Source organism: Chelmon rostratus, chromosome 8, assembly GCF_017976325.1.
Source record: "Chelmon rostratus isolate fCheRos1 chromosome 8, fCheRos1.pri, whole genome shotgun sequence".
In the NCBI taxonomy this organism is placed as follows: domain Eukaryota; kingdom Metazoa; phylum Chordata; class Actinopteri; order Chaetodontiformes; family Chaetodontidae; genus Chelmon; species Chelmon rostratus.
Genome location: NC_055665.1, coordinates 18,891,239 through 18,902,688, shown reverse-complemented (window position 1 = coordinate 18,902,688; position 11,450 = coordinate 18,891,239). Strand labels below are relative to the sequence as shown.

Here is an 11,450-nt window from a genome sequence, read left to right as displayed (position 1 = left end):
TTCAAACTCTCTCGTTCCTCCCTCTCTCACCCTCTTTCTCTCTCTGTTTGTGGTCAGTCACACTTAATCTAGCTCCATCCATCTGTTTCTCTTCATTCGTTTAGTCTGCTCTGTTTTCGATTAAGATTACATCAGGCTTTGACCTATTAGTGTGCCGTGATCCTTTTGAAGTCATTCTGTGGTTACAGGTTAAGCTCAAAGCCCACCACTCTTCTTACTCAACATAATACAGACAGTATTTGGAGGGGGAAGGTTCTTAAACTTTTCAGCCAGGGTCCAAAATGACTTTTTTTTTTTTTTTTTTCCAGGGATCCAGGATCATTAAATCACACGAGTTCTTGTCATGTGGAGAGGAGGGCCTGCGACCCATTTCGGGTCTCAACCCATAATCCAACCAAGCAATCTGTGAACTGGAATATATTGTTCATTTAACCTCATATCCTGAGGATTTTGATTATATTTTGAAGGTAACTTTCCCAAATGGAGAATTTCTGTTCCTTATTAGCGTTGCTGTTTAAAGTCGGGATGAGATTCAGCTCTAAACATAACGCAGACCTCTTGAACAAAATGATGTTTTTTTAGAGGGCGTCCTGATGGTCCTAATGGTTAAGGCCCATACTTCATGACCGCAAAGTCCACAGTTTCATCTCGAGCTGAGGATCTGTGTTTGTAACCCTATCTCTTCCCTTGTCCCTTGTCCACACTGTCCCATCTAATGAATGCAAAAATGTCCCACAAAAATGTCTTTGAAAAATAGTATTTGTTTAAGACTCAACATGAGGAACATATTGAGTCTTATTAGTATATTAGCCTAATGCTAATTAAAACTACTGAGATTCTTGATGTTTTTATGTGAAGACCAACAACAAAGAGACCTGCAGATCCTAAAATCCAGCAGGATGTAAGCCGGATATACATCCATGTTTCCTAACATCAGCACAGGTCCCTTATGTTACCCCCACCCTGTCATATTTGACGGCTAATAAGTAAAACGTCAGCATTTATTTCCAGATGTAGATCAAGATACCTTCTCTGAAAGTTAATTCCCCCTTCATTCTCTGACTTGGATGCCTTTGAATCGAGATTGACTGAAATGTTAAACTGTACATCATCATTACTCCTGGGTCAAAGCTGGGGTAAGTAGCCAATTGGCCGAATCATGACGCTAAACTGACATCTATTGGCCAAGTTGTGGCAGGGTGGGATGTTAAAGTCATTTAGACTCATCAGGCTAAGTGGACACAGTTGACTGAGAGGTCTCGAACCTCCCCACGTCTGGTTGTGGGTAGTTTTCTTTGCCAACAGTTCTCAATTAGAGCAGTGGATGAGAGGACATCTGGGCTGCCGAGTCTATGTCTGCTTGACTTATGTATATTAATGTACGCCAACAGGGCTGAATTCATTTTACAAATGAACCAGACATCTTTTGAACAATCAGTCAATCATGATGGTCAAAGTTTGCAACAATATTGTGACAATGTGAGACAAGAGCGAAGACTGACTTTTACATGGCGATACATTTGATCACTGAATACTCTGTATGTCTCTTGATCAGGATGAACATTGAGTTAAAGCTGCACTCTGTATGGACAATGGATGAAATCATTATGTGTAATGTGGAAGGTGTCGCTTGGAGAGGTGAACTTCCTCGGCTCTCTGAAGCATTTTAGCATCTTTTAGCTCATTGTTTTGGTTTTACACTGCATCTTTACTTTACACCGCTCTCATCTTCCAATCACAGCACATGTTTCTCAGACCCACTCTCAAGCAAAGCAGCGCTGAATTTTCAGCTGTAATGTGAAAATGCTTGATCATTTGAACATTGAACATTTTACTGACTACAGGTTAATGACATTCAACTAGAAGAGACAATTGTGAAAGTGACAGATCACAAGGATGTCACATTTTCACAGTAAGTCTATGTAGGAAACCAGACTCATCACATCATTGACCTTCAAAACAGTTTCAGAGGGAGAAGTGGGAACAAGTGAAAATAGTTTAAGAGGTGGAATATATGAAGTTAGCAGAAGCGTCTTTAAGGACACTCATATACTTCCTCATCCTCCTCCTTCCGTCATATCCACTCCTCCTCCCGTCTCCTACCACCCGATCATCATGCAACTCCCACCGCTCTAAAAGCATCATCTCCGTCACTGTTCAGGTGGCACGTATCCCCCAAACCCTGTTCTATCTGACCGACTGAGCTGAATGAAGAGACTTTAAAGGGTGAGTGCTTCACATGTATTCATCTGGATGCTGTTTATCCTGATAAATGCTTTGTTCACCTCCTCGTCTCCCTGTGATTTTCTCCTCCGCCGGTGACATTCCACAGCTTGTGTCAGCGGAGATGTTGGCAGGTGCGTTAGTTCTGGGTGCCATCCTTACAGCGTTACCAGGTAAGAGAAAAACACAAAACTGCAGCAGAAATTATAGCTTAATTTTCATCATTAGGTGTAAAAGCTAACTGAACAAGGATTTTATGAGGGTTTTCTTATTACTTAAAGGGGATGAGATGAATTGGCAGGTTCTTTAAATGTCAGATTTTTGTTATGTATTCCAGATATATCATAAATGTATCACACATACTGTGAAACAGAATAAAAAAAATGAATGGCTGACTTATTGGATTCATTATGCACATAAGGTCCTGCAGCCAGGTGCCCTTGCCTTTACGCTCAAGTTATTTATAAGTATTGATTGCCTTTTGTGCAAGGTAGTCAGCCAGGCAGGCAGCTAGCAGCACAGGACGACACCACGGCTGCACATCAGGGCTCATTCTCACTGCTTCAGTTTTATGTGTCACTCTCTGAGCTGATCAGAGCTGTGGTTTGACAAGTTTTTCTCTGAGGAGCCACGCTGAAGGAAAACTTTGACTTTGTGGGCAGCTGAAATTTGCACTTGTTTTAGTTTAAAGTACGTATTCCCCAAACCTTTGGTAGCCTATTTAATATGGCAAGCAATCTGTGGATGTGACAGCCAGTGGTTATGGATGTTTATATGGACTGAACCCTGAACCATTCTTCATGTAAACATGAAAACAAATGGTGCGAAAAGCCGGAAGCCTGTGAATCCTCTATGTGCATTTAAGTTTAATGCAAGTAAACTGTGCACACATGAATGTACTTGCTGCATTTTTGTTTCTTGCCGGTTATGATTTTGCATGTTCGTGCCTTTAAATTGTCCTGCAGGTATCCAGGGCAGGTGGAGTGTGACATTTTCTAGGAGAGAGATCTGTGTGTGGGCAGGAACAACCGTCACTCTGCCCTGCCGTTATGACTACCCATCAGGTATCAGACCAGTGTGTAAACCCTCTCTATCCTAATCTGTCTTTTCATTTTGGTAATTAATAAAGCTAAAAAACCTCAAGCCTTATAAGGCATAATTTTTCTTCTTCATCATCATCATCATCAGTCCAGTGTTCTTTGCATTAGTTGCGATAATTCTGAATGAGTGTGAATGTGGAGTTTTGCTGTGGTTTTGCCAGGTCACACTGTGAAGCGGGTCATGTGGTTCCGTGTGTCCGCAGAAGGTCGCAGGGAGTTCGCTCACCACACTGACCCAAACCAGATCAGCCTGTCGTACCGTGGACGCACTCGGTAGGAGGGGCACGCAGTGACTTTTGAAAGCTGACAAATGGTAAATGTAAAATAATGAATAAATGTATGACATGTGAATCGTGGCTTCCAGCTACATCGGGGGCAGCTATTCCAGCTGTTCAGTCCAGATTCGGATTGTGAAGCTGAGTGATGCAGGCGAGTACCACTTCAGGTTTGAGACAGACCAACCACTGGGGAGATGGACCTCCCCTAACACCATCACTCTCGACGTCACAGGTGGGTCCACACAAACCACAACTGCCGCAACATCTCTGCTATGACAAAGATGTAGGCCTATTTGGTCATATCAGTCCTGCAGTGGACTCATGCAGCCATGTCCTTCAGACCTCCAGGTCCAGGTGCATCCAGCGAGGCCCGCCAACATGTTCGGCTTTGGAGAGACTGTGTTTGTAGGTTGCCAGGCCAGAGGATGTGCTGCTCCAGGAAGGAGCCTTGCACTGTACAGGTGTGTTTAATGTACATGTGAGTGTGTTATTGGTCACCCAGAAAGCGTTTCAGAGCATGTGGATTGTAGTTGATCTGCTACGCTGCAGATATGATGCGATGCTCTGCACACAGGAACGGGCTAAATCTTGGGTCCTATGAGAAGTGGATGATTATCAACCGCTTTGACCAGCAGCACGCTGGAGCCTACACCTGTCGACCAATCCCACCACAGAATGTCCAGTCACCATCCCTCTCCCTGGCTCTGGGACGTGAGTGCAATCAACCATTCAGGACCAAAGCAGAACGTTTTCACACATGCTTTCAGAGGGTTAATTGGATACAAATATTGGTATATTTTTATCGGGTAACAAAAGGTTTAAATTAACTTTGAACTTACTTCATCTCCACTTCCCTTTTTTCTGATCTCCACCTCCTATGTTGACTCTCTTCCCCTCCAGATGGTCCTCACTCCACCTCAATAGCAGTCTTTCCAGCAGGGGAGGTGTCAGAGGGGGGGTCGGTCACGCTGACCTGCACTAGTGATGCAGCTCCACCTGTAGAGAGCTTTGCATGGTTCAAAGGTACAGGACAGCATCTGGTCACACTTACAGTTCAGAGTGCACGTTCACTGGCTGTGTTGTGGATATGAGCTAACGGGCTGATGACAGTGAGACACACTGCAATGTGAATTTCCTTCTGCAGCTGGAAGTGCAGCTCTTTAATGATTTGTTGAAGCAGAGTTGGATCATGTTTTTTATCTGGAATTGCAGTTCCTTTGAATAAAAAAAAGTTATTTTTCAAGTACTGTGCGTAAATCTTTTTTTTATGCTTGTGATGTAAATTAATGTGTGCGCTAATGCACACGCGTGTCTTTGTCTGCTCTCCAGACATGGACAGTGGCAGCATCCCAGACAGTTTCAGGCCTCAGCTCCACCTGTCGCACCTCAAATACATAGACAGAGGAGAGTATTTCTGCGTAGCACGTAACTCGCTGGGAACGGACCGCTCCAAACCACTTCTGCTAAACGTCACTTGTAAGTTTGTTGGATGTTTTCATTTTTTATTACAGGCAGGGTGTCTTTTCCCAACTTCAAACACTCTGCACAGTTCAGACAGCAAAAAAACCTTTGTAACCCCATACAAGGAGGTTTCTATCTTAGGTCCTGTTGTATAAATCTGTCAAAGGTTAGTCTGGGTTAAACTGATTAGGCAACAACTTTATCTGAAACTGGAGTCATAATGTGAGTACTTGATCATGCGGAGGATTCAGCAGGAAGTCACACAAACTGCTGATCTTACACACTTTTACTTCACTGTTTGTTTCTAAGAACATACATTAAAATGCAGTACAACTGAAGCGAGAGTGATCAGACATTCTCCGGTTACTCGGATGTGAGGATTTGCTGCTGGTCATAAATAACTGAATATTTTTTTTATATCTGACTGTTGGATTTTCCTGACTCTGGTCCTGTCTTGCATTTCTTTCACACTTAACTCTAAACGCTTTGCAGGCTGGATCTACAGCTGTGTATGTCATAGCTACTTTTATGCTTGAGATGACTTTACTTTATCAGCTGCACAGCACATTAAATGAAAACATGAACATAGCGATGATGCTCCTGTTTTTGTCACTGTCTCTTTGCCTGGGTAGACTCTCCAAAGAACACGCGTGTGCTGGTGAGCCCTCCAGGTGACATCAGAGAAGGCTCATATGTAAACCTGAGCTGTGTCAGCCACGCCAACCCTCCTGCCAGCAGGTCAGAGGAATACTTCTGCTTCAGGCTTATCAGCAGAGGAGGCTGAGCATGATGAGCATGATGGTGTTACTGTTTTTCTGACTATGGTCATTTTTGTCTTTTTTGCTCTTTTTGTGATCATTATCATCAATGATCATCTTGCATTCACCGTTACCTTGAAATTCTCTTTTTCTTAACTTTGTTCATTCAGGCTTTCATTTCCTTCAACGTGGACTGGACAATCTTTAAAAAAGCATTAAAACAATATATAATAAAAAATCAAATATAAATATAATATAATAAAATCAAGTGTTGTATAATCTAATTATCAAGGACCAAGGAATTGCACATTGTCCAGTCCGATAATCATTTTCATCATCATCATCTTCTTCACAATCCTCTCTCCTGCAGGTATGCTTGGTATCGTATCCTAGGTGACCAGGTGTTGGTTAAAGGAACCTTCCAGAACCTGACGTTCCCTTTAGTGCGTGCACAGCATGCGGGTCAGTACTACTGCACAGCGTGGAGCCGGTTAGGATACCAAACCTCCCCTGTTGCCACGCTCACTATACTGTGTAAGTAGTGGGTGTGTTGTTTGGGTTCTTCTTCTGGGTTATGATCATTATTCATCATGTGTTTGCCTGTTTGTTCTAAATGCTACTATGACAGTGTTAAAAAGGATGTGTCTCCTCTCCCCTCCTCACCCCTCCCTTTCTCGCCTCTCCTCTCCTCTACACATCAATACCTCTAAAGTTTCTCTCCTTCTCTCCTTCCCCTAACCTTCTTCATACCCCTGTTTCAAATGCTTTGCAGGTCATCATTTACTGTTACTCTTAACCCTCTGAATCTCTCTCTCTCTCCAGACCCTCCAAAGAACACCTCGGTTCTGGCTCGTCCCTCCAGTGTTGTGGATGCTGGCCGACCTTTGACCTTGACCTGCAGCAGTCAGGCCAACCCCGCAGTGGACAACTTCACATGGCACCGCTTAACTCTGGATGGGGGCTCTGTACAATGTTAGCATCGTAAAAATGTGGTTCCACTCAAGGTTAACATTACAAAATCATTAATACCTAACTCTATAACCTGTGGTAAATGCTTGTGGTCAGTGAGGTGTCATGCTCTGTGTGTCTCTGGACTATCTGTTGGCTCGTTTCTCTGAAACACTAAGTGGAAATTGTCCCTTTCTGTGCAGCGTGGGGCACCAAGTCCGGTCCTGTCTTCACCTTCTCAGAGGTCGGCCCTGGAGAGAGCGGCCAGTACTACTGCGAGGCCAGGAATCGAATTGGAGTCCACAGCTCTCCTGTCCTCACCGTACGAGTCAGAGGTACGTAATGATTCATGCATGGACTTTGTCTTTCACGCTGCTGTCAAGCAAAACACCAGAAAGAAAGCATTTTTTATTTGTTAGTATATTTCAATATGTCAACTACTATCAGATGGATTCCTATTAAATTTTGCAGAGACATTCATGTTCTCCAGATGATGAATTCCCACTGACTTTGGTGATCCTCTGACCTTTCCTACAGCAAAATGTTGCACCAGCTGTGGGATGGATTGCTATGATATTTGTTACATGCTCCCCCAGAATGAGCTGTAATAATGTTTTAACACATTTTTTAAATTTGTCATTTTGTTTACTACAAAATACCTGCAAAACCAACTAAATCCCCATCAGCCTCAGCAGGACATTGTTTTAAGCACTAATTAGCAAGTTAGCATGCTAATGCACTTAACTAAGATGTTGAACACTGTTTACATTATACCTGCTATACATTAGTTAGAATTGTCATTGTGAGCACATTAGCATGCTGATGTTAGCCTTCAGCTCAAACTGCGTCTAAATACATCTTAATTACAGCCTCATGGAGCCATTAGCCTGGCTGTAGACCCTTGTAAAGCAAATACCGGCTGAACACTAGAAGATTTTTCATGGAAATAGCTTTTCTGCACTATGTAGACCAGCAAAAGTAGCGTACATTAAAAATGTTAATGAAGTATTTTATGAGGGGCCTTAAAAATGTGAACGATGGAATTTTTAAATACGGTGATTTTCCTGAGTTGTGAAGGTGTCAGAGTTACAGTCACACTCAGTCTGAGGGCCCGTTGCGGTCCATCTCTGCTGACTACTGTTCCCTGACACTCCCCTGTGTTTACTGTAGGGTGCTGGGGTCATTGTGCATGCTTTTGTCACTTTTAAAGGTGTAATGGAAGAGATGAGGTGTCACTGATAAGGCTGGTGAAACACCCCTGCCCCACTGTTACATCTATGTTTCTGATTATCTCATACAATGACCAAAAAAAGTGTTTCTCGGAGACTGCAGCACGAGGGGCGGTTGGAAAGGTTTCTGTGTGTTTGAAATGATGAGTGATGAAACCTCCCCTGTCACCATCGCAGCATGAGGTCTGGGCGCTCGTCCTCATTGTGTACGGTCTCATGGTTTCTGGCTGTTTTTCTATGAGTCATGGTGAGTCATGTAAAGCCCGCTCGCTATGAGGGGAGGGGAAGGGGTGATGAGGTGTTGTGGAAAACTACTATTTGAGTCTAGACAGCTGAAGAAGTGGAGTAAGGTTTGGAAATCAGAACTGGAAACACAAGTCTGTAGTCTAGACGCCAGCAAGATGATGCAGAGCTCTTTCCCTGGTATTCACTTTCTCTCTTTCTATTTTTGTCTTTTTTAGTTTGCTGCGCTTCTATTTTTATTCATCTCACATTAACCCTTGTTCCCTCTCATTTCTCCTTGTTTCTGGTGATGCTAATAATCGGTCTTATCCTCCCCCTGGCAGGTCGCCTTAAGGTCATTGCCTTGGCATCAGCAGTAGGCGTGTCTGCTGGGCTCATCACTCTCACAGTGGCCATTATGATCAGGTGACACACTGTTATTTACTCACTGCGAGACTATTTCTGTTCTGGAAGGAGGAATTCTGGGAGCAATATGCAACCATTTCATTTGTATTGCAGCTTATTCAAGAGTTCAAAATTAGTTTATACTATCTTTTACTAATTTCTGGAGAAGGTTGATCTTCAAACAGCTGCTTTAATGCTTTATTTGCCTTATTTTTGTGGTAGGAGTCATCACTTGGTTATGGCTTAATGACATTGTCCCTTTGTCCTTATAGCAAGAATATGCACAGAGTAGACATGGAGTCAGAAGTAGCAAACAAGGTACAGTACTTGCTGTATCATTTTAAACATCTTTTTCTCAACGTCTTAACCTGTGGCCAGTTCAAAAACTTGCTTTTAAGTGATGAAACATCCCACAGGATAGCTGTGATGACGTGCCACTGTAATTTCCGCTGTTGAAAACTGTTCTTTAAAAACAACCCTCAGTTTTGCTCGTTCCTTTGTTTTGTGTGTGTGTGTGTGTGTGACCTCAGCGGCCATCATTGACAGCTGACACCATGTTCTATGAGTCAGCCCAGCAGACCTTTCCAGTGAGAAAGGGCAAGATGTCCGACATACCGGTACACAACTCAGTACACAACCTGCGAGTCTTATATAGCTCTGGAAATGAATGAATGAACGATATATTACAAATTCTCAGATTTTCTGGTGTGTGTGTGTGTGTGTGTGCACGTGCACACTCAGGAGGAGCCAGAGGACTTGAGTGACAGCTCCCACCCTGCCATTGTTCCTTTGAAAGATGCTCCACCAATCACAGAAGTTGAAAGTCACAGCCCCGCCCCCAACTACATCACTGTCCACTACTCCAAGTTATCCAGGTACACTCCATCGTCCTCCATCTGTCACTTCTTCTCCTCATCTGAACTTCACCCCTCTCTCTGTCTGTTTTGCTTTCCATCTCTCTCTTTCTGCAACAATCTGACACTTTCTCTCTCCCACCTCCACCATCTGTCTCCCTGCACAGCTGCTGACCACAGCAGCAATCTACTGTTTCATGTCTTGTATGCTGCAGATTTTATTTTACTGCACTGGCCCTCTTGCTTTCTTCTTTATCTTCCTGTCATCTACACTTTCCACTCCTTGCCTTTTCCTATGATATCCAACACCTTCTCCTGTTTACGAGAGGACAATAAATTTCTCATCCCACTTTTGGATGTCAAAAACATTTCAGTGGTCCTGGAGCAAAATGAAGACCTGTTTTTTATGCTTTGATCTGAGTCAGATGTCCAGATGAACTCATATGGTTTCTGTTTGTTGTTGATGTTGGTTCAGCGCGGACCAGGTGCAGGTCCACAATCTGCCACTGGGTGGTGATAAAAAGCCGAAGGATTCCTCCAAAGCTGTTTACACTTTACTGCACCAGCCTCGCCACTGACAAACCAGGTATGAGACCCTACAGCTCTCAACAGTCAGTTTACAGGGGTAAATTGTCATTTACAAAGTCCCTGCATGATTGTATATATCATATAACATGGAGATGTGTCATTACAATGAGCACCCCATAGACCTGCATCTCAAACTGATTCCATAAAGGGCCATGTGGCTGCAGGTTTTCGTTCCAAGCGAGGAGGAGCACACCAGGCCGGGATCAGGGGATCACTTAGTTGTCAGCTGAAGACTCAGATCAGCTGATTAATTGATTCCAGCCTCAGTTTGAGATGCCTGCCATAGACAGTAGGACGTTGTGCCCCTGACAGACAAAAATGCCAAAGAAGCAAGTTTAAAGTTCAGAGTTTGTCTCAGTAATGTACAAAATATGAAGAGTTTCAGTGGTGCAACAGCTGAATGATCCAATTGTGTCCCATAACTTGCACTCAGTCGTGTTCTGTTCGACTCAAAGTTTACTCCTGTTTCTGCTCTTGTTCTGTTATTCCTCAGCTGACTGGCCTTCCTCATGTGAGCCAATCACTTTACACCCGTTCACCCACAGAGGATTGTGGGACAGGATCACGGCTCCTTGTGAACTCTGACAATGCCCTACACTGCTCCAGAGTTCACCAGACCATGAGGACAACATGTGGTCCTGGTCCTGAATGCGGACCAGGAATGTCTTTCCCTTTGTTTTCTAAGCATCTTCCCACTGTGTGCTGCCTGATGAAGCAGAGAGGTCGTTTCGCTTGCATTCATATTAACAGTACAGGCTGCATCTACCGCTGCCTTTTAGTTGATGGCTGGATGGATGGCTTTTGTATCCTGACCAGGGAAAAGTGACAATCACTTGTATTGCAACATTGTCTCCAATACAGATGACATTAGTGGAAAAAAGCTGTGGAAATTGTTTGCCATCTGTAAAGAATATGCAATATTTTGCACATAATTAACACTTTATTCAACAATGTTCTGAATTGTTAGCATTGTTGGCTTATTTTGCTGATGCTGCAACATTTATTCCATTGATACAGCTTGCTTCCCATTTAATCAGTCAGAGCCAGTAATAACGCAAAATTACATGTTGCGGTTTGCTACACTAAAGAAAAATAAAACAATTATAAGGGAACAAATCGTAGCTTCAATGTATGTTGTGATTTTTTTCCAGCTCACAAACATCTGACAGCATGGACAAATTCTAAAGGCGCTAAGAGTGAGGAATGTGTATGTCAGCATGATGATAAGGGATGCGATAAATGGTTTTTGGATGAATTAAAACCAGAAATCCGAGAGTAATTTGTTTTTTTTTGTTTTTTTTTTTTGTTTTTTTTGGCAGCACTCAGGCATGGAGACAGAGGTGGGGGGGGATCAACAATGATCTTTTAATGATCAATTAAAAAA

General features: G+C 43.1%; 1 protein-coding gene across 2 annotated transcripts; it reads left to right on the top strand.

Moving 5' to 3' along the window:
• Window positions 1–2,107: 2,107 nt before the first annotated feature.
• On the top strand, window positions 2,108–11,208 carry si:dkey-33i11.1 (B-cell receptor CD22). 2 transcript variants are annotated; one of them, XM_041943182.1, is made up of 19 exons: window positions 2,108–2,226; window positions 2,333–2,396; window positions 3,189–3,287; window positions 3,527–3,596; window positions 3,688–3,833; window positions 3,942–4,062; window positions 4,176–4,312; window positions 4,502–4,624; window positions 4,931–5,077; window positions 5,695–5,800; window positions 6,191–6,354; window positions 6,643–6,792; window positions 6,972–7,103; window positions 8,564–8,645; window positions 8,897–8,942; window positions 9,155–9,241; window positions 9,366–9,499; window positions 9,954–10,064; window positions 10,560–11,208. In XM_041943182.1, exons 2-18 carry the CDS (start codon window positions 2,348–2,350, stop codon window positions 10,054–10,056), a joined length of 1,896 nt encoding a protein of 631 aa, XP_041799116.1. In that variant the 5' UTR covers window positions 2,108–2,226; window positions 2,333–2,347; the 3' UTR covers window positions 10,057–10,064; window positions 10,560–11,208. The 2 variants fall into 2 exon arrangements, with proteins under 2 accessions (XP_041799116.1, XP_041799115.1); XM_041943181.1 differs by having other exon boundaries at window positions 3,485–3,596.
• Window positions 11,209–11,450: the final 242 nt, after the last annotated feature.

Coding starts and splice junctions, on each gene's coding strand:
- si:dkey-33i11.1 (XM_041943181.1), top strand. CDS start 2,348: ATGTTGGCAGGTGCGTTAGTTCTGGGTGCCATCCTTACAGCGTTACCA. Junction 3,834..3,941: donor CATCACTCTCGACGTCACAG/GTGGGTCCACAC, acceptor CATGTCCTTCAG/ACCTCCAGGTCCAGGTGCAT. Junction 9,500..9,953: donor CACTACTCCAAGTTATCCAG/GTACACTCCATC, acceptor ATGTTGGTTCAG/CGCGGACCAGGTGCAGGTCC.